Here is a 23,143-nt window from a genome sequence, read left to right on the forward strand (position 1 = left end):
TTATATCAGATTATAATCAGCTTTCACTGTGCTTTATAGTAATAGCTAATATTCAGTACCATTTGAATTGCAAGCCTTCCGGTGATCAGATCAACATACCAGTGTGATAAGTGGGAACAAATTTGAGGTGGTGTTAGTCTGAAAGGAATGGAGTTCCTAATAAAGTTAATGTTTTTTTCAAGAAGAGGTGTCCCTATGTTTTCATGGGAGTAAATTATTTTCTAATGTGTTTTAGATGGAAAGGGGAGAATGTGGCAACTACAGAAGTTTCTGATATCATTGTAATGTTGGACTTCATACAAGAAGCAAATGTGTATGGTGTATCTGTGCCAGGTAAAAGCTTTAGCTGTATGTTTTCATTCGCCTGCGTTAGTTGTTAACCCTCATAACTTTTTATTTCATGTTTTAAACCTAATAAAAATTTACATAGAAATATTGAAAATACTACCAGATTATGAATGAGCCATTGAATCATACATTTTTATGTGCATGCAGTAATGTGTATTTTTTAAAAGTAACCTTTCATGAATATGCGGAGAGGTGGAGATGTGGTGCCTGGGGACATGGTTCAGCGGTGGGCTTGCCAGTGCTGGGTTAATGGTTGGACTCGATGATCTTAAAGGTCTTTCCAACCCAAAAGATTCTATAGTTACATAATATAAATTAAAGTTTAAAGATTTATTAAATTCATATCCATGGAAAATCTACACATCTATGTGTCAAAATAAAATGTCAACAAGGTAAGAGTTGTAGGTAAAGTAACTCTAAGGGAAAGTGTGCAATGACATTCGTCTGTATTATTTTACTTTCCACTTAGCCTCATAAATCATCTGTAAACAGGTGTATTACAAAACCAAGGACAAGGTCAAAAAGAAAATTAAAAAAAATAAGAAAACAAAGAGAAAAATAAATTAAAAAATAAAATATACTTTTTTTTTTTTGTTAATTTTCATGAGATCATCTGAGCTTTATTCTCATTCATGCTAAATCTTTTCTTAAAATGTGTATTATATCTGTCTAGGTTAAAGATAAGCTTCTTTATAGGAGTCCGTATGGTGCTGTGCTTTGCATGAGTAGCTAAACCCGTGTTGATAACTTACCAATGCTTGGCTATCACTAAAAAAAACTTGCACAGTATCAAGGCTTTCTCCCTGCAGCAAGTATGCTGGGGTGGGCAAGAAATCGGGAGCAGATGTAGATGGGACATTGGGCCTAAACTAAGCAAGGGGATATTCCATATCAGATGATGCCATGCTCAGTGCTAAAAGCTTGGGAAAGGAAGAGGGTAAGATGTTTGTGTCTGCCTGACAATGCGAAATAACTAAGGAAGTCCTGGTTTTGCTTTGCTTCTGCATGTAACTTTTGCCTTCCCTATTAAATTGCCATTATCTTGATACGTGAATCTTCTTGTCTTCCTTCTATTCCTTTGCCATTCCATGGGAGAAGGGAGTGAGTGAGAAGCTGGCTGGATGCAGGCTGAACCCACTGCAAAATGATAAAAAGAGTTTAAAATGTGAAAAAAGTGCCACCTCTAATTTAAAGCCACACAATAAGAAAGATCATAATAAAGCAGACTGATCGAAAATTGGACGCAAAAATATGAGAGCTTCTCATTTCCTATACAAGTCTTATCTGCAGATTCCTACCCAGTTTATGTGACTCTATTGATAACTGCAGTTAAACAGACACAAATCAAGTTCATTACAGATTTTGTAGCATTAGCAAAAAAAACCCAACAAAACAAAACAAAAAACCCCTATATATATGGAAAGGAGACAAAAGATATCATTGGCAGAATGTCTTTGCCATTATTACTACCTGGTAGTCAAAGTGTGTGGTTATTTTTGATTGCTGAAGTTCATTGCTTCTATATTTTTCCGATTTTGATCTTTCCCATAGATCCACAGTGCTCTCTCTTTCCACCTAAACAAGTCAGAACTTGCAATCTCTCTCTGTGTTAAGGACATTCAGACCCACAGTTTTGAGAGAAGATAACGGCAAGAGAGAAAGGCTAAAACTGAAAAGAAGACATAATTATCTGATCCAGGAAAGAGGCTCAGCCCTCTTGTTTCTGAGAGAAGAATGGTGTTGATGTTTTCCACCTTTATTGATTTATATTGAGCATGGGACTCCTAACTCATTTACAGCATTATTGCTTAATCGATCACTTGAGTGATCTCCAAATATATGTAATACCATATAATATATTAATATAATCTTCTAGCTTTACTAAAACGCAGAAGATGATATATGACTGTCATTTTATTGATTCATTAATTTCTTTTTTGTAAGGTTCATCAACAAAATGTCAACTTCATCCATGTTTCAAAATTCTTATTTCACTTTTTCTGCCCAGATCATGAAGGAAAAGCAGGAATGGCCTCTCTTATTCTAAAGCAGAATACGTCGTTGGATTTGGAGCAAATATATAAGCAAGTAGTGACCTATCTACCAAGTTATGCTTGTCCTCTTTTTTTGAGAGTTCAGGTAAGCTGCATTATTGCACAGTACATACAAACATCTGCATCATTTGAACACAGAGATGGCTAAGTGAATAACAGAAAGTGCTTGTTCATATATCACTTGATTAGTTTTAGAGCTGGTCCTATTTGCTGTCTTCATTAATGGAGACCTGGGAAAGGAAATACACAAAAAATCAATAAAATTTGCAGATTATGTTAAATGGGAGGAATTGAGTACAAATGAGTAAAGATAGAGATCATACGAAAGGATTTAGGGAGATTAGAAGCACAACCATGGGAAAACAAAAAGATACAGATTAGTAAACTGTGGACAATTGCATCTGGAAAAAATCTAAAATCCATTTTATTAAGTGGAAATGAGAGAAGAGAGATGTAGAGCTAAAGCAGAAGATACTGATTGTGCACAATAAAATGGTATTTCATTGACATTAGTGACACTAATGACAAAAGCTAAAGCATTTGAAAAGGTACTAGGTAAATTGAAAAGGTGAATTAAAAATGTAGTTTGTTATTGTCACCACCATAATCATCAAAGTCATGCATCTTCATTGCTGGTGTTCTAAAAACACCATGACAAAGGCAAAGAGAAAAATGGTTTTGAAGACGCTTGTGAAGGAAGTCTCCTAAATCTGAAGAGAAGATGAAAAAAAATAGTTACTGTTTGAAAGGAGAAATGATGGAAGTTGGATCAATGGGCCAATCAGAGATTGATGAAAATGACAGTTGCTTAGTCCAGATTTATTGCTATACAGATGTACAAGAAAGTCTTTATGCAGGGCAAAGGGAATCTGCCTCCTGGATGTAGCCTGGATATCAAGTATCTAGACCTTCTATTAGAATTTAAATGCCTACATTACAGACTAATTGCTGTTGGTACTGCTGTCGTTAACCAAGAAATAAGGTAGTGGTAGAGGCTCAAGAGAAAAAGATGAAGACCTATTGCTCTTCATCTGACATTTAATCATACTTTAGAAGATATCAGACCTTAGACCAACCAAAGCAGGTAGATCCAATTGCTCTCTGAGTTGTTGGAGATAATACTTAATTTTTAGTTTTTGGAGATTGTTTGTATATATATATGTAGGAATATCCCTAGAGATGCCTCCCACTACTTTTTCTAAGGGATACAGTGACACTGAAAAGAAGCGTGAAACATTACAAGATGTACGGTAAAGATCTACCTTTATTGAGACCTGGCTGAGTATGAGTATGGTTGATTACATATGTGATTTTTTTTAAACCATTTATTTAAGGTGACAATAGTTAGAATTTCCTGAGTTCCATCAAGAAGTTCTTGATAATGGCAGTTTTTACTCCCAGATTCTTTACAATGTGTAGTTTTATAAGTGCACACAAATGAGGAAGCTAGATTGCCTTGGGCAGGCTGGGGCTATACCAGGTGGGACACTGTGATGAGACGCTGCACAGCAATGCAGAAAGCAATGGGCTGTAACTCTTTTCCACCACATCTTCAGGTGTTGGTCCATAGCAGCGCAGAAGTTCTAGTGTTCCAGGATAATGAGAATAAACAGTATTAACCTTACATCAAGTAAGATTTTCAAAACCAAATGTGAATGTGAGCAAAAGAAAAGAAGTTATTCTACTGAATAATAATCTTTCTCTCTTCTATAGGATAAAATGGAAATGACTGGAACATTCAAACAGCAAAAATTTCGACTGGTGGATGAAGGTTTTAATCCATCTACAATTACTGATCCTCTTTACTTTTTAGATAATTCTAAAAAAGCGTATGTCTTGTTAACCAAAGAAGTACATGAAATGATCTTATCTGGGAAAATTAAACTTTAACTAACCTAATAATAGGCTATTGAAGGACAGTCTATACAAGCTACAGCATGAGAAAACAGTAACATTAATTACCAATATTTATACATAGTTATCCAGAATAATATTTTATGTACTTGATACTTACATTCAAATATGTTTTGTATCTTTCCTCACTTCATCATTATTATTAATCATTTTTTATCTATTAAGACCAATTTCTAAGTACATGATCTGTAGAACATGACTGAAATCTGTTTTGTCTCAATCTTAGAATATAAATGCTGAGTCTGATGTTTTTTCTTAGTACAAAATGAACATGAATGATATGTGGTATGAAACACAGTAAAAAAAAAGATTCAACATAAAAGTATTGTGACACAAGTTGTTTCGAGAGAGAAAATTTGCTGCTTTTTTTTCATGTAGTTTACATTTATATTTACTCTGAATATATATTTTAAGAAATAAAGACCTGGCAGTGGTTGGATGAAAACACAACTTTTCTACAGTTTTTTCTGGTAAAACATAAGATTAAAGAGAGTCACACAGAAGAAAGCCCTCAAACCCAAAACTAAGAGGTTTGTACTGACATCACTGCTGAGATTTTTTTGTCATAATCCATGCTCTTTCATTTGTTAAACTGGCTGTTTGAGGTGTCAAGTTCTGAAGACAGTGCAAACTTTTGTGACATGTTTAGTGGAAGATCAACAATAGCCAGAGAAAATGTAAACACTTAATGGGGAAAATCACTTATATAGCATAAAAAGAATTATTACAGCACTTTGTCATGCATATTGACTAACAAATAGCTTCCCTGCTCTTATTAATGACTGCTAGATATAATTACTTTATAAGTATAAAATATAGCAGAAATTTTAAAATTCTAAATCATATGTTCTAATAGATTGCTTTTTACAAGCTTTAAAATAAAGTATAAAATTACTTAAAGCAAATTCTTTACCATCTCAGTTTGACTTAAGTCTGATTGAATAAAGTCTATTTTGCAGCCTGTTCTTATACATTACTTGCACAGTGTCATACATTACTTGCACAGTGTCCTTCTCTAACAGACTGTGATGCCAGCTTTGACCAGCCAGAGGCAGCATCATGGAATACTGAAAGGGTGATTTCAATACTGGGCGTCATAAGTCTCTCTTCTGTCACAGCTGTGGTGAGAACCCAGCTCTCATAAGAAGTTGGATGTATCATTCTTAGAAAATTTACTATCATTTCTTGTTTCTTTCTACTTTGTTCATCTAACAAGAGATTAGAACTTCTGTCAACTTTTCATTCTCTGATCATCACTTTCATTGATTTTCCTTAAAAACCCAAACTAAGGATGCAGTAAAAAATACAAAGATTCATAGCTTGTTTGTATTTCTGAATACCATCTTCATTATTGCACTTCCAGTATAAATAAGCAAGTTTGCAAGTTTACAATTTACAAAGCAGCAAGACCAAGCTGTGCTTGCACCAACAGCATGCTTTATGGTAGATGTTACTGTAATTGTTAAGTACATGATGGGGAAAGTAGAGGACTTCTGGGTACAGATGGAACGGTTCACTATGGTCTAACACTTCCTGAGCTGTCCCACTTTTTCTGTTTCTTTATGTAGTTCCCAAAATGGCTGTATATGACAAAAAGATGGGGGGTGGAGGCTGGGTGTTACTACTTATTCAGGCAGATGAAAGTACCATTGCTCTGTCTGCAGATAGTTGCACTTTCCTGGTCAAGAACTACAAATTTAATAATTAAGTATTCATCATAAAGTTAATCCCAACTTTGCAAGTCAGGTTATAATTTTGAGCAAAGGATTGGTTTTTGAAATCAAACCTGGTTTAAGCCCATCTTAAAATAAGTTTGTGCTGAATATACTTCAGGATCGCCCTTCTTTTATCAGAACATCAAAAATTACGCTGTTCCTATGGCAAATAATAAATTTTAAAAAATAATTAAAAAAAAATGTACCCTGAGATCTACAATAGCATGTTTAATCTTGTAACAGTTTAGTTTGCTTTAAAACATTTGATACGATTTATGACTAGTGAAAAGATTCTACCTCTTCCATGCAACAGAAATGGCGGGGAAGCTATGGAAAACAAGATGAGGAAACAAGTAAATACCTTTCCATGAGGCAGATTGGTTTTGTGTAGAGTGTAGAGTGGTTTTTGTGTAGAGTGGTTAGGGTGGAGAGAGCGTTAGAGCTAGAAAACTGCATGTGTGCTAAATTCCATGCTCTGTCCACTACTAGGGCAGCCAATTGGTGGTTTTGAGCTCTGAGGTATATTTCAGCAGCAGCAGGACTCAGTTCTACCTTGATGGTCTTGAGCAGCCTATAGGTGTTGTTTTCCCAGCTGTGACCATTAGAAGTACAGAATTCCAGCTACTCCCCTGTATTCCTCAGCGTAACCAAGACCGCCTGGGAGATCTGCCTGTTTTGAAAGGTCCTGTCCCATGCATTATCTCAAGAGATAGGATGTTCATGACCTCAACGAAATAATAAAGATAAAATCTACAGAACCATAGCTCCATATTCCTAAGGGGAAAACTGTATCATTTTCAATCCAGTAGTTTTCTTTCTTTTAGCCAGTACGTTAAGTGCCAGCAGATGCACTGAAGCATGTTGCAGCAAAACATCACATTTCCCATGGATATGTAAATAGTTGAACTGGCATTGAAGTTTCCCCAGTATTTGCCTGGGAAGTTTAATTTCACAGAGCAGGGGTAAAGAAGCAGCTGAGAATGGCTGGGGTGTGAATGGAGAGCTATACTGCTAACCTCATATTAAAAAAAAAATGAGATTAAAATCAATAAAGGTAATTATTTTTTAGATTTAGTATCTATGTCTTGAAGTTTTCCTCTGCAACTGAGGATTGTCAACAATGAAAGAAATGTTGATTTTTAAGAAATTATATTGGAATTATCATTTAAGGAAGGTAAAATTCTGCAAGTGTAAACACGTATCCACTCTCTTGTCCTAATGAATCTGGTACAGTTAATATAGCTAGTCTGGATTAGCTTTCATAAATCTTCCTTGGAAACCCTAGGAAAGAGTAAAAAAATACAAGGTTTCTAAGCAGATCATGTCCTGAATTGTATCCACCTCACCCAAGTCAGGTGGACACGGCTTTTCAAGAGATGAAGCATCTGAACTGGACCTCACACTCCCACCAGCATTCCCATACCCGCACATGACACAGAAATCATCTTCTACCCTTTTGGCTTGTTTGCATTTTTTTAATTAAAAAATAGTGGATGGCTATGGGACGAAAGACAAAAAAGACACTCTACCTAGAAAAAAAGAAACCCAAAAAACCCAAAAAACCCCAAACCCACAAAATTTGATTAATTTTCAGTACCCTGACCCCAGCTAACAATGCAACTACTAATCTAATGTGCATTCTCACACACAGCACAAATTGTAAGACACATACCAGTATTTATGAAATATTCATTAAGTCAAAACTAATTTCAAGCAAAGAATGTCCTTTTGTTTAGAATTTGCTATCTCAAAAAATGTTATTTGCAGTAAAATTAGACGCAAAGATTTAGCAGACAGCCAAAGAAAGTTGCACATGAATAGTAGTAGTTTAGGAATCCATACAGTGTGAAGTATATTATTAACAGTACTATCAATAACTGACAGCATAGTTTGGTAATTCTTTTTTCCATAAGGGTAACAGACGATCATTAAGTCCTCTGTGTCCTGGTATTCAGGACATAATACCTTTACATATTATACCATTAATTATACAAATAGATTATACAATGTAGATGACAATGCAAGTTTTAAATAAACTAGGTCATTATAAGAGTGAAATGAAATTCCTGTATCACTAATAAATCCACAAGTTCTCCACAGTCTGAGAATCCTTTACCAAAATAGCCTTCATTCAGTTTCTCCAAAGACTGCGTCAGACAAAGTTCAAATCAAACAGTCTAGAATTGCTGTTGCAGTATAACAAAGCAGTCTTCATTGCTAGCTTGCAGCAGGAGATACACTGACCTATTTCCACCTGGAGCTGCTCCTGGCACTGCGAGTTTTATATGGTTTGCATAGTTCCTGTTATTACAGTCCTGCATTAGAAGTGGGGAGTTTTGCATTGTGTCAGCTGTACCATAAACAGGAATAATTCTTATCTATAAAAAGGACACTTAGAGTGGCAAAATCCCACTTTTTGATACCTCCTTTTCTTCAAGTAACTGATACTGCTATGCTGACAAAACTAATAGCTCTTGCAAGCATATACAGACTGTGGTACCAGCACAGGGATGGTTATCTTTGGTAAGTTGCTCTTTGTGGTGCTTCTCGGTTTAGAATTTAACTAAATGGCTCAACATACTTAAACAAAACAAAACCAAAAAACTTCATAACAAATTGACTACTCAGTACTCAACTATTTGAAGCATATTTTGCAATAAAGCAGTGAATGCCTTTGATGGGAATTCTAATATGAAAAGAGTCCTGCTGATTCAGTGCAACCTGCTGAGTACAGATAAACACGGTTGTCAGTGTTCTACAGTGCTTACTCTATAGCAGGACATACCTTTGGTTTTAAAATCTGTCTGAAAAAAAGCAGATTTGATCCAAAAGAAAGACAACTTACTTTGGTACACAGTTCTTTGTCTGGTAAAAATCATTATTTATCATTTTTGCCAAGTATTTGTGGATCTTAATGTTAAGTGTATGTGGCCAAAATATAATCACTGGTTTCCAAATCAGACAAGCTAATTTAATCTGGTTTACATGGAAGGTATCTTCAATTGTCAAACTCTGACATCAACACTATTCATGCTAGAAATAATTATTCAGATGGTTATATACAGGTGCAGATCTTGGAAGTGTTCATGGGCATTAAGATATTTTCTGATTAAAGTTACTCAACCTGAATAAATACAAATGTAAAGATGAAAAGGTGCCTGTTTGTAGTGATGGACAGCAGAGAAACTAAGTGAAGAGTATGAGAGTAATGCTAACTATAGTGTTATTTGTGATTCAATAAAAACAAGTTGTTGTGATTAGCACAATTTCCATTCAATTTTCTTTTTATTCTTCCTTTCTCATTCATTCTTTTCTCCTTGTTAATAACAAAATATACTTGCATTCCCATTAAAAAAAAAAAAAAAAAAAGTAAATAAAGTACAGAACATATCCCAAGCAGACGAAACACCGCTCTTGGGAGCGCGAGCGACCAGGAGTGTGGTGAAGAGAGTGGGCAAACAGGGCGCAGAGCAACACTTTGTGTGGCAGTTCATGCAGGCAGAACCCAGTAGCCTTCAGAAGTGAGCTCAGCCAGCGGTCGTCAAGAGAGTGCTCTAGGATGGCATCCTCTCAGCAGAAAGCAAAGCAAACTAAGTGCTCTCTGCTGGCCAGGAAGGACATGGAGACAGAGACTGAGGTCCCTCATAAACATGCAGATGTCCTGGCACCTGGCTGTAGTGAGTGCCACAGCCTGTCGGTGATGTTAGGTGGTGGCTGTGTAAGATGCCATCAGGTTGATGATCTGCTCTGCATGGTGGCAGAGTTATGGGAAGAGGTGGAATAGGTAAGGAGCATAAGAGCATCTGAGGAGGAGATTGACTGGTGACCCCTGGCTGATGAGGGAAAGGCTGTGGACATTGTGTATTCGGACTTAAGTAAAGCATCTGACACTGGCTCCCACAGCGTTCTCCTGGAGAAAAAGGCTGTTCATGGCCTAGATAGGTGGATTCTTCGCTGGGTGGCTCGGCAGAGAAGTGATCCAGAGCAGCCCTGGAGAGAACAACTTGGGGGTGTTCGTCGATGAGAAACTGAACATGGGCTGGCAGTGTACACTTGCAGCCCAGAAAGCCAACCATATCCTGGGCTGCATCAAGAGGAGTGTGACCAGCAGCTTGAAAGAGGTGATCCTGCCCCTCTGCTCTGCTCTCGTGAGACCCCACTTGGAGCACTGTGAGCAGTTCCTTATGTGTCCTTAACATAAGGAGGACATGGAGCTGTTGGAGCAAGTCCAGAAGAGGCCATGAGGATGATAACGGGGCTGGAGCACCTCCCGTATGAAGACAGGCTGAGAGAGTTGGGGCTGTTCAGCCTGGAGAAGAGAAGGCTGTGTGGAGACCTCATAGCAGCCTTCCAGTATCTGAAGGGGCCTACAGGGATGCTGGAGAGGGACTCTTCATCAGGGACTGTACTGATAGGACAAGGGGTAATGGGTTTAAACTTAAACAGGGGAAGTTCAGGTTAGATATAAGGAAGAAATTCTTTACAGTGAGGGTGGTGAGGCACTGGAATGGGTTGCGCAAGGAAGTTGTGAATGCTCCATCCCTGGCAGTGTTCAAGGCCAGGCTGGACAGAACCTTGGGCAATATGGTCTAGTGTGAGGCATCCCTGCCCATGGCAGGGAGATTGGAACTAGATGATCTTAAGGTCCTTTCAAATCCTACCCATTCCATCATTTTATGATTCTATGACTATTTCCATTTTGCTGCCTACAAAAATCCAGTTTTTGTGAAGAGAAGCTTACATCTACCCAAATACCTGTAATCTTCCAGTAACAAATTGTTTTTGTTGGGAAATTTGTAGTTCAACATTAAGTATAACTCACCATTGTCTTAGTCTGTTTTTATACTGGCGTATCTCTGCTACATTGAGGAGTGCGTATGCCATCTGTTGGGTATATTCTGAACTAGCTTGAGGTATTAAGTCTTCCCCAGATGTACAGATTATTTTCAAAGACCTTTTGGCTTCCCTTGTGCTATATGAAAACTAAATTTCTTTAGAGAAATGTGGTACACAAGAAAGCAACATATTGTCACATATTTTTGAGATCACTCACTTTGTTCAGCTAGCTCATAACATTAAATGAAAAGTAGCCCTCCCTGACTGAAATGTTGATCCTATAGTCTGCATGTTTCTTGAACCTCGCTACACGATGTTCAGCACAAGTACTGTTCTTCTTAGGCAATACCTCACGTAGTTAAGATAATCTCTGCCTTGCTTTGGTAGACAAAGACCAGTGTCAGAAAAGGAGTTTCTAAAAAGTGTTCCAGAGAAAAACAATTTTCTCTGGAAAATGACTGAATGATGATTGTTGGCATATTACCAGTAGTATTTACACAGCCAGGCAGTGGATGACAATCACCCTTCATGTTAGTTGCACTGGAAACGTTCTGTTGGCAATTCCCACAGTTACATTCAGCTCCTGTATATTCATGGGTCTGCAGAATCTGAAAGGAAGTAATTCTTTCTTCATTCCATGAACCACAGTATCTTGCCTTGTGCCACCACCATCCTGTGTCTGTTTAATAAAGCTCATTTATCACTACAGGAGCCAGCAGGACCTTGAAACTGTACAGTGAAATCAACAGAAGCAATAGACTAGATAGCATAGGGCTTGCTGCATTTAGTAAAGTATTAAAAAATAAATGTATTACTGATTTTAATGTCATTCTGTTAAAAAATAGTTCTACATAGATATTTTTTGATCTGCAAGTGAATTAGGTATTTGATGTGACAAGACTGGGTTCACCCAGAAGCAGGTATTTGAAAAATTTATGTCCAGTTTCCAAAACTGCAGGGTTTTTTAATCTTACTTGAAGTTTTTCTGAACAATTAGACTTTGTATTACAACTGCTAATTCCCACATCTTGCAGCTGCTGGTCCTCATGGAGCTTTTCTCCTCACTGCAAATTCTTACGGAGGATAGGGAATTGTGCCTCTCAACACAGACATCTCAAAGCCATAATCCTGCAGTTGGCACTGGACTTCTGCTTTCCCTTTCCTTTTCTAAACCCCAAATAATTCATATGGTCATTACACTTTGAAGTAACCCTCAAGGATTATTAGGAAATAGGGAAAGGATTTCAGATATTGAAACTTTAAGTAACGCTGCCAATGCCATTGAGTTGAACCCACTGAAAAAACAGTCAGTAATTTTGGCCCTGCATATTCCATTACATCATTCTTTATTAATAACCCCCTGTTCAAATTACTGATTTTTTAGCCTCAGCTTTCAAGAGCTACTCATTTTACAGAATATCATCGAACAAATAGTCACGCAAGCCCTACTCCTATTAGCGGAAATCCCCGAAAAGACAAAGACCTTTAAGGAAAAGAAAAAGCACCTTCTCTTTTTTTTCTGCAGCTTTTTTTTATCTTTTGCTTTTATTTGGATGCTACAGCGCTGAAGCCAAACTCAAGAAATTACTAGTCTTGTAACTACTAAATGTCTCAGACACATTTATGTATTTGTTTGCAAACTGGGTCAATTGTCACTCGGCTTCACTGTTATTAGTATAATCTATTAATTGCGCAAGTCTTGCCAGACCTGGACTGATGATGAGGCTACTCATTCTAGTCTCTCAAAGATACTGACAATAGATTCTGGCTAAAAATATCTGTGCTTTGGACCTGTTTTTTCTCTCCTGCATTCTGTTATTTCACTTAAAAAAAAAAACAAAACAAAAAACCCCTTAATTTTAAGGTAATGGGAGTCAAGGGATAATTCTTTAGTTAATGCAAAATCACTCATGGATTAAGGATTCCTGGAATTAAACCAATGAATCTCCTGAGGAATGAAAACCACATTTCATTCAGTAGCTGCTAATGCAGAAGTTTGCCAGGCAGATGTTCCAAATGACAATGATCAAGTTAGAAAGCTTTCAAAAGAGCTCTTGAGTTAGTAAATTACATCCTCAAAATAAAATATTTAGAACTGGGAAACTGAGGACTGAAGTGGTTGATTTAAAAATAGATATGGTGGAGATGAATGCTGAGAGTGAAAGAGCAGACAGAAGATATTTCTTTTCTCCTGAAAAACCCTAGTTGTTTCCTCTGCTTTTGCTGGTACTCTTCGTAAGAGTGAAACTACACTTTCCAATGTAGTCAGAAAGCATGCCAAGACAGAAAGCATTTCCAAAGAAAAAGCCAAGGCAAAACGTGATAGAAACACCTTGTTGATTCAGGTAGCTATTCATGCAGAGAAAGGAGCAGAAAGGACAATAGTTCAGTTGTATTTAAATTACACTGCAGAGTTTAGCTCTAAATAATATATTTTTAAATAATATTTTTTTTAAATACTATATTTTTAAAGGTTAAAGGCTAACTTACTCACCTGATGATACATCTGCCCAGGCAGATACCTTGCTGATCCCAACCCTGGTCTGCTGTCTCAACTTCCCTGGCTTGACCTCGGATCTCCCTCGTCAGTAGAGACTTCGCTGTTCCCGAACTGCTTTGCTTTTCTGGTCTGACCACTGCAGGACCTTGATGGTGTCCTTGATGGTGAAAGCGTTGTCTCCGGCTGTCTTGCCACCACCTCTAGTACCCCAGCAATATTTCCCTGGTGGAATAGCCCTCTTGTACACAGCAAACCCTTCACATGCCTTCAGTTTTTAGGATCCTGAAACAGACAGCTCAGGGGGCTTTACAACCTATAAGGACAGGACCAGTAAGAAAAATAATTTGAGTTACTATTCCTTGAGGCTTCTTTTACTTTCAATATTGGCATTGGCTGGATTCAATGTCTTCAAAGAGATGAATAAGAAGAACTATATAAAACCGGAGAGAAAAAGGACAGTTAATGGTAAGCTCAGTCATGTTCTCAGAACACAACAACAGAGGTGATTTCAAAACATCTTCAATAGTTGAAGAAGTGTTTCATTGTCCTGACTATTAAAATGCATGAAATGTTTTCCTTTTTTATCAGTAAATGTAAACTATTTCTTTAGTTATTACAAAAAGGTCACAGCTTAAAATTGGAAGCAAAGTAGGTCTTAACATAATAAAACAGTGATTGTCTGAGAAAATGAATAGCATTTGTGATTCCATGCACATCAGTTACAAGAATAAATCTGTAGAGTTCAAAAAATTGAACTGCTCCCATTTGTGCTATGAAAAGTCCTTGAGCACAATGTATATCTTCCAGTGTGGAAAAGGCTACCACCGCTTAGTGATGGAGAAAGGCCGGTACTTCTGCAAGGAATCAGGCATCTCACCGTAATTCTTTTCTTCCACCCGTAAACGTGACCTGCTTTTTCTGGAATCCTTCCTGCTGACAAGGGAAGCCTATCCGCCAGGATGATGCTTTAGCATGACTGCGAGTCACGGGTGAATTTCCATGGCTCATGGTTCTCATGCTCCACACAAACAACTGCTCAGAAAATTTTGTCCCTTCTACCACAGCTACATTCAGCAGCTATGTATACAGTATTAAGCCAAGTGTGTACTACCAGATATTAGTAATGTGAACACACATGTATACATTTATTACACCTATTGTGCAAAAAAAATAAAAAGCCACGACAGCTGGGGACAGAGACATGATGCCAAAGCATGAAGTCAATGAAGCAGCATGTGATGGCAGAGATGGTAACAAAACTGGGAAGCGAGCTAAGCCACTCATTCGTGAGTAAACAGCTCAAGTGCAAGAGAAAAACGCTAATTCTTTAAAAAACGTGGTTACTTGGGGAACCTAGACTAGTCTGATATCTCCCTACATCTTTGTCCAGCTAATTAGACAAACTGAAAAGGTCCAGAATTGCTAACAGCATGAATGAAGAGAAAAAGGTGCCACTTTAGACATGTGACTACATGGAAAGATACTGCCTGCTGGGTAGTGTATGAACTCTTCCAAGTACGAGCACAAAAGGTTTGTTGCGACTACGGAAACTACAGATCCCCCAAATGCAACTGTTTATAAAATATTTCTGTCTTATAAACAAACAAACAAATAAAACCCAAAACTACACGCAGTGACTTCTGAATATACAACAGGATTACAGGAACTAAGAGAGTTCTGCTGAATTGGAGAGAAACTACACAATGCAAAGGATTTGCATTGAAAATTCTTTCAAGAGTAGCTTCTTTGATTCAAAAATGTGCAAACCATTTTTGGATAAAAAACAAATATAAACTGTGGGTCAAGCAAAAGGCATAGTACAGCCAATATTCAAAACTACCTTCACTATGGCAAGTGGTGTCCCGTGTGACTAAACATTATTGATTCAAAGGAAAAATTAAACAGAAACCTTAAATAACCCATAAAACCTAATGCATATAAGGGTGATGGAAGAGTGACTGCAAGAGATGCAGATTAATTATATCACTAAGGAAATGCTCTCAGGTTCATCAACCTTCAGTCACCAAAACGGATTCTACCAGGTACGCCTTAACATTTCTACCATGGTCATTAGCCAGCTTGAAGCCAGGGGATGAAAAAAACCCTCTTCTCTTTGGTGAGATTCTGTCTGACTGGCAAAGCATATGCTTGTACATTTACATTAACATTAAAAAAAAAAAAAGGTAATAAACCTGTTTCAAAGGAAACCTAAGTAAGATTTTGGATCAACAACTATTGTAATTCCAAGTAATTCTGTGCCCTGAACAAGATATAGCAGCAATACTTGATCTTGAAGATTTAATTGCAAAATGTTGGCAACTTTGTCTGTTGTACTTTGTGATTCAGACAAAGGTAAAAGATAATCATTAAGAATGTGCTTTAACAGAATTGCCATACCACATTTAATGCCAGTAATGAAGAAGGATGTAATTATTCACATTGGCAGAAACGCAAGGACTACCACATCCAAAAAAAAATATATAAGGCATTTTATTTGCATATATCACAGAGAAAACAATCACATGATTATTCAGTAAGCTCCTTTTTTTTATTATTCTATCTTACATATTCATGTATTTTATCAATATGGTTACCATTGTCACATTCCACTATCCTGTTCCCATTGCTGTTATACATGAAAGGAATTTAGGATCTTAAAACACAGCTCAAGAGACATGGTATTGAATCAACAGGGTTTTTAGCTTTAAAACACCTGTCAAGCTGCAAAATTAGATGTTGGGCAGAGGTTTGTCCCCGTAATGTCTTTTTTACTTTGAGGAATCTCTATGTAATGGGCAGCCTTAAAAATCAAAAAATAAAATAGTCTGATAATTCTTGATAAAAGGAGTGACATGGGCAGATTACATTAGAGGTAAAGCTAAAAACATTATCACTATTAACTTATTTCCAAACCTTGCAAGGAAGCAAATCCAACCAAATGAAGAGTGCTTTATTCTCCCAGGAAATTCCAGGAGCTCTTTGCCAGTCACAGCTATTTCCATCCATACTGCTGCAAATACCTGTCTGTCATTTGAACACACAGTATCAACAGAGTTGTAAGATAACTAGCTCACATATGAGTAATCTTTGGGTTGTCTGATCTCAGGGTCAGTTTGACACCCAGAATGCCCAAAGACTATCACTTCATACACAGATGGCCATTATAGAAAACTGCAGCAGAAATATAGGTGTCTCTTAGAAAGGACTTTGTGCAATGTTAATAAAATGCTCCTGCAGATGAGACAAACAGAAGTGGCCGTGCCAAGTACACAGTGCTGAGGCAACCCACACTGCAGCTGGCACAACTCTGTAGTGCAAAGTACGTACCTGCAGTATGTACTCCAGCAGTATCAGCAGAATTGCTACAAAGCCAGCACAAGGGGCACTATCTCAGGTGTTTAGCATAGATAGCAAGCAAATCTGGCTGTAAGCCCAGTGTCAAGGGTAGTTTTAAAATACAATGCAGATCTAGCCAGATATATTGAAGTCAACAGAGAGTTCAGCTGGGACTACAAAGCCAGGACTGCAGAACTAAGCTATCTGTGGTGAGCTGCACGATAATGTGGTTACAAGGCTACAACAAGGTAGCTTAATACAGGTTTGCAGGACAAGATGAAATATCTAACAAAGGTTTTTGTGGCAACGCTATTGTTTTAACAATGTTACCTGTGACATGCCCTCATAGGAAATAAAAGCAGTAATTTGGACATGAGATGAAAATAATTCTGAAATATCACAGGGGAACAGAGTAACACTGATATAATAGAAAATCAATGAAACCGCGCAGAAAGGCAGTGTATTTATGGATGTAAATTTATGAAGTATGGGTGTTCCCTTTTCTTTGACTTCCTTCCTGTTGCAGATGTGTAAATTTCAGGCAGTTGCTGTGCCAAAGAGGATTTTGAACTGTAAGAAATCTGTTGTCTCTCTCAGATTTTAAAGCTACCTCCTCAATTTGGACTTCCAAAGCACAAAACTGCACAGGACATACCTCACCATTCACATTTTTAGTGACTGATAGAGAGGGCATCACCAGAGCAATATTTTACTTTTTTTTCTCCCTAGGGCTTACACTATAGATGATTTAACTGTAATTTTCAATGGAGTAGTTTGGAGAGGGTGTAATTTTAGTAGAGTCATTCAAATGTAGAACACTGCACTTTGTTCTACAGAAAATGACCGAATGACAGGCTTCCAGGCAGACTGAAACAATCAAGTAAAATGAAATTTCCAGACAGAAAATATACTTCTGAAACTTTGAATTGAGAAACTGATAAACCCTCATTCAAAAGTTGGAATACTGAACTGGTTTTCTCTGACAAAAATATGAATTCTTTTCCCTCTACATACTAAGAAGTTTACATTTTAAGTATCAGCTTCCATCTCTTTCACTTTACCCACCCTAGCACTTAATGGATGTGCTCCTTAACTGCTGAAAACAAACAAACAAACAAATGCTTTCCAGATGATAGAGATCAGATGCCCTTGTTCAGTTCTGCTGCAGGAAAGGAAGGTCTCATGCGGCAGGCAGAGCCTTGTATCTGAACAGAATGCCAATGGACTGGCTAATAGGAAGACTTGATATAGATTGAAATTTCAGAATTGTGCTAAGGAAATGTGGCCTTCACTTAAAATCTCTGATACTTCAGTAGTTTTCAGTAAATTTCTTCATAGTGTGTTATTGTATGTACCACCCAAAAGGCATACTTGCTGTGATTATATCCACCTTTTTATGATTTTAGCATATGCTGAGCTTTTAAGTGTGAGATTGGCAGCACCAAAAAAAACCAAACCAAATCATGGTTGGAGATCAGGAACACTGACTTTCTAGAAGATGTATTTTTCTTGATTGTGCTCAAGAACCAATCACACATTGCTTGCAATGTGAAGTGCCAAACAGATGTGTTACAAATTCTCTAACACACATCTCTTGTTCAAACTGGGTAAAAAGGACAGCTTTGATTTAGTCCAATACAATGTGGATTGTTGGATGATTTCCCTGTGCAGCACATCAAACCCTTCTCTTTCAGTGAAGCAAAAAATGCTATGCTGGATTTTCCAGGTGTGCTAGAGCCTCATATTTGTGATGGTGCCATGCCTCTGCAACTTCATTAAAAGCAGCCTGATCTGTCACTGCCACAGGAGCTGAACAATTAGAAAGCACATGAAAAGTCAGTGAATCTAACTTGCACCCAGCTGGTGATGCTTGGAAAGAGTCCCTTCCTCAGTTTGTGTCTCAGGAATGATACTTTGAAAACTGCAGATGACCAGAGTGTGGGGAAAAAAAAAATCATAGTTTGCGATCTGCTTCCATGAGAAGTGTCTTTCTCTATGGGACAGTACCATCCAAGCACAGGCAGCCATTCAGAAAGACCTAAGAGCTTTCAGAGTTAAAACTAAACTACAAATGAAAAGACTTGTGGAGTGCCTGGGTGAAGAGAGACAATTCAAAATGTAGAAAGATCCAGGGTGGTATAGTACGATACAAGTGGAGTTAAGATGCAAATAAAAACAAGGTTAGGTGTCACTTGGCAAGGTCAGATGGGTTGCATGGTAAAGCAAGCAGCTATCAGGCTTTACCTTCCTATGTGAACAGGGATCTGGCAGTTGAGCTCCTCTGCCTGCAAGACCTTGGACAGGGAGGGAGGAGCAGCCCTCACTCTGCATGTCTGTGTCCATCTCCCTTCCTGTTCCTTGATCTGAGATAGAGGGAGTCAATGGTCAGCTGCAGTAGAAGAGCCCCTCCTTGTCCAGATTTTGGATGAATCCCAGTACTGCTTCCTTGCCGTTGCTTAAATCTAACCCTGTTAGCAAAAGTTTTCTGTTATTTAAATAAGCTTGAATCTGGCCAACTTACCAAAATATCAATTATGTATTCTACATAATAACTGAGTAATTTGTATTCAAATGTATTCATTGTAGACAACAACTGTAGAAAGGTAAGAACTTGCTATAGTGTATTTTGTTAATACAGTTAGTCCTATCTTGCTATAATGGAAAAAAGAAGCTCATTTAAGACACCATTAATCAGCAAAACCACTACCCATGCTATGTTTTAAAAATACATTGAATTTTAGAACTGCATTCAATTAAAATAAAGTACAAATTAAGAACTGGAAACCAATTTAAGTCACAGAAACTAAACAGAATTCACTGAGTATTCAATTTGTCACCTTTCCTCTCAGAAAACTGGAGCTGATTCAAGTCAGCTAATGAGTGAGCCATAAAATTGTTCACCCCATATGCCTCTATTGTAAGAGCATTAACGACCGGCTGTGTTCATAAGTTAAAGTAGCAGAACAGTAAGCATGGACAAAGAATTAAAGTAAGCCCTGAACCCTGTCTGCTTGATATTTTTATAGCTGGCAGGTGGAATAGAATTGTATATACTTCACTGCATGCTCCCATATATGAATTTCTAGAGGTGAAAATTGCTTTTTTCCCAGCTAAATATTGTCACAGATGTGACAGGTTCAATCAGAATCCAGATGGACAGAACTTACTGTGTATTTACCCTTTAAAAAGTATTTTTTAATTACAGAGATGTGTTCAGTTAGGCTGAATACAATCAGATGTCACTACCTCCTTTGGAATGAAGGTGCGAACTCTGTACGAATCCACCGGCAGTAAAAGAAGGTAGAATCAGTGTGCATTTTAGACTTGCAATGGAATCCTTTTAAAACCTTCCTGTGTAATTTCTGCCTAGACACCTTAAAACCTGCTTGTTTTCCCTGTAACGTGCACAAGCCACTGCACATTTGCTTCCTGGGTAGTGTATAAAACTATCACTTCGGGATGCTTCACTGCCTAGTAGGTAATGAGTGTGTAAATACAGAATTGTGAGAGGCTCCTTGCGCTTGCAATTTTTAGATCAATTTGTACCAGCAATGCATTTTTGGGGAGGGGAGAGGGGGGGAATCTAATGAAAACGTACTTTAACGTGGCAGCTCCTTATTTCTGACATCTGGAAGGCATGAGAACAACTTTGAGGATATTGATCCAGGCAGACATCCACCAACCTTGGTGATGCTGCTGCTGCATTGGATAGCATGTGAAAACATCCGAAACACTGGTGTTAAGAGGATTTTCTTTCTACAAGTGTAGCACAATACTTGGATCCTTTCCTCCTGGCACGCTGCAGCACAACAGGGAAGGGAAGGGAAGGGAAGGGAAGGGAAGGGAAGGGAAGGGAAGGGAAGGGAAGGGAAGGGAAAAGATGAACAGAAGAAGGTTAATGAATCTGGAAATACCGTAGAGAACACGAAGCTGGGAAGGATGAAACGTGGGAATGCACTGCATCCTGCTCACTTCTGCTCATCTGTGGATGCACTTTCAGGTTCGCAGCCTCGGCGTGCAGCAGCAGTTCAAAAACTGACATTCCCGAGGAAAGCCTCGTGTTAAACTCAACCGGTTTCGGCACCGGTAGAGCGAGCAGCTGTTCCTTATCTAGATCTAAGATCGGACTAGATCACGCTTGAAAGAAACCGGCCACCTTTCAGGCTCTATCAACAGGTTCCTCCCCAGCTTCCCCGCAGCCGCGGGGAGCGGCTGCGCCCGTCCCCACCGCCCGCCCTGCCTGCCAGCCCGCCGCCGCGCCCGCCCGACGGGGCACCGCGGCTCCGGCACCCTGCCCCTCAGCCCGGCGGCGTTTGGGCGCGTCCCGGGAAGGACGAGCCGGGCCCGACCTGGCTAAGCCACGACGCGGCCGCCCCAGCGGGAGGAGCCCGAGCCCGCCGCCTGCGCTCCCCCACGGGACCCGGGCTGTCCCCGCCGAAGAACAGGGGTCTGCTCCTCCCGCCACCCGCCTGAGGGGCGGGCAGCCGGCCTCCGAGGAACAGCGGCAGACGGCGGGAGAGCCACTGCCCGCCTGACTGGGGCGCCCCGGAGACGCGCCCACCCCCGAGGGCTCGCGGTGCTGCGCCAGGCCCCATGGCGAGGAGGAGGAGGAGCAGGAGCAGCTGCAGCCGGGATTGGGGGCCGCCGGCACCGCCCGCCCGGCCGGAGGGAGGAGGCGGCGAGAGGAGGAGCGGCGGCGGGGCCGCAGCGAGCTGGGTGGGCTGAGCGCGGCTGCCCCTGAAGATGGCGGCGGCGGCGGCGGCGGAGCCGGTCACTGCTCCAGGTGGAGGGGGTTGTTCTCCGGCGGGCGGCGGCTCAGTGCCTGTGCTGTTCTGCTTCTCCGTCTTCGCGCGGCCCTCCACCGTGCCGCACGGCGCCGGGTACGAGCTGCTGATCCAGAAGTTCCTGAGCCTCTACGGGGACCAGATAGACATGCACCGCAAGTTCGTGGTGCAGCTCTTCGCCGAGGAGTGGAGCCAGTACATAGACCTGCCCAAGGGCTTCCTGGTCAGCGAGCGCTGCAAGGTGCGCCTCGTGCCGCTGCAGATACAGGTGAGACCCGACCGCCACAGGTGTGCGGGGCGGCCCCATCCCGCCGCGGGCTGCGGCTGCCCGGCCCCCACCCCGTTCTCCGGCGAGCGAGTGGGTCGGTGGCGGCCGGGGGAGCTCGCCCGATGCGCGCTGGAGCCGCGGTCACAGCCCCGCAAGCCGCGCCGCGTATTTCTGCGCGGAAACCTTAGTTTTACTACGGCGGGGAGGCAGGTGCGCTCCGCGCCGCACGGGTGTGGTGGCCGGGCTTTGCCTGCAGCGGGTCAGAAGTTACCCGGCCTCATGAATGGGAAAATAGCCTAGTGGCAGAAGTAACCAGTACTTCTCCTTTTAAACAGGCGCCTGGTGCTGCCCGGCCTTAAGCGAAGGTAATGCTGCTGGGTGGAAGCTCAGAGGGTGCTGGTAAAGAGGGCTCTGCGAGGGCTCGGTCTCGTGGCTCGTAGTGGCTAGGATTTCTGTATCGTTTCTTGCCCCAAAAAGCTCTTTCTGTTTTACAGGTTCATAACTTGATAGTTTTGTGGCCATAAACCAAGAAACCAGACTGCTAGACAGATACAGTACGTGTGTTTCATACTAAGATATCTTTATGCACACTGGAGATTTGTGCCAGTTGTGCTGTAATAGTTGCGCTGGAAGGAAGAAAAAACAATCCTCTTTTTCATTTCTCCAGCGTCAAGGAAGTCAACTTAAAAAAAAAAAATCCACATAGTTATTGTTTTAATTCAGAACAGTCTTCTCAATTTATAATTAAGAAGTTTTAGTTTGTTGAGCTAACATTAGTAAGTCAAAAAAGTGATGCCATAAAAACTAGAGCATTGCTGGTGTTCTCTTTATGTTTTCAGAAACGGTCTAATTCATGCTATTTGTAAATCCTGATAAATTGTAGTGTGTTGAACTCATAAACTTGCAAGGTGTCCTGTTTGCTTAGACTGTACATCAAGGATGCCTTTGGAGTCTTTTGTCCTTAATGCTGTGTATGAAAAGAGTGGCTAAGAACACTAAGCTAGTTTAATAACTTTTCTCATTTGTTATTAATTTCATCATTCATCATATTCAGTTTGACACCTTTCTCCTTTGTGTGTTGGAAACAGAGTGGACGGGGGCCCAGCCAGAGAAACTGGAAAGGACAGTCTCTCCAACCTGCAGTGAGAATTGGTATGGGTGAATACCTTGCTTAATTCCCGCAAGGATTTTAAAAACAGAGTTTGTGTAACCTGGATGTGTAGCAATGGTGCAGGTCAGAATTTTGTTTGTGCAGATCACTGCTCTGTAAAGACTCTTGCAGATGGCTTCTGCACTAAAACTGTAAATGCAGCCTGAGCATTCGTAGCAGGACGTGCATCTGGGTGTAAAAGGTCAGTGTTGAGACATGGAAGGATTTGTCATTCCAA

The 23,143-nt window shown here is 39.9% G+C and overlaps 2 protein-coding genes and 1 long non-coding RNA gene across 7 annotated transcripts in view; 2 read left to right on the forward strand and 1 right to left on the reverse strand.

Moving 5' to 3' along the window:
• Positions 1-4,382, forward strand: part of SLC27A6 (solute carrier family 27 member 6) — a 37,201-nt gene extending 32,819 nt beyond the window's left edge. For both annotated transcript variants that reach the window (XM_030470070.1, XM_030470071.1), the window contains 3 exons: positions 236-333; positions 2,357-2,487; positions 4,116-4,382. In XM_030470070.1, coding sequence (XP_030325930.1) covers positions 236-333; positions 2,357-2,487; positions 4,116-4,292 — 406 coding nt within the window. In that variant the 3' untranslated portion in view covers positions 4,293-4,382. The remainder of the gene's footprint in view (positions 1-235; positions 334-2,356; positions 2,488-4,115) is intronic.
• LOC115600757 lies at positions 1-21,094 on the reverse strand. Its single transcript, XR_003989138.1, has 3 exons — positions 20,618-21,094; positions 13,362-13,680; positions 1-3,985 (listed from the first exon to the last, which is right to left on the reverse strand). It is a non-coding gene; the product is annotated as an uncharacterized LOC115600757 (long non-coding RNA).
• The window catches only part of ISOC1 (isochorismatase domain containing 1), a 16,387-nt gene continuing 14,158 nt past the window's right edge, over positions 20,915-23,143 (forward strand). For 3 of the 4 annotated variants that reach the window (XM_030470073.1, XM_030470074.1, XM_030470075.1), the window contains exon 1: positions 21,363-21,755. In XM_030470073.1, coding sequence (XP_030325933.1) covers positions 21,447-21,755 — 309 coding nt within the window. In that variant the 5' untranslated portion in view covers positions 21,363-21,446. Of the gene's footprint in view, positions 21,756-23,143 lie in introns of all 4 variants that reach the window. The other variant, XM_030470072.1, reaches the window with a different exon arrangement.

This window comes from Strigops habroptila, chromosome Z (genome assembly GCF_004027225.2).
Source record: "Strigops habroptila isolate Jane chromosome Z, bStrHab1.2.pri, whole genome shotgun sequence".
NCBI classification, from domain to species: Eukaryota; Metazoa; Chordata; class Aves; order Psittaciformes; family Psittacidae; genus Strigops; species Strigops habroptila.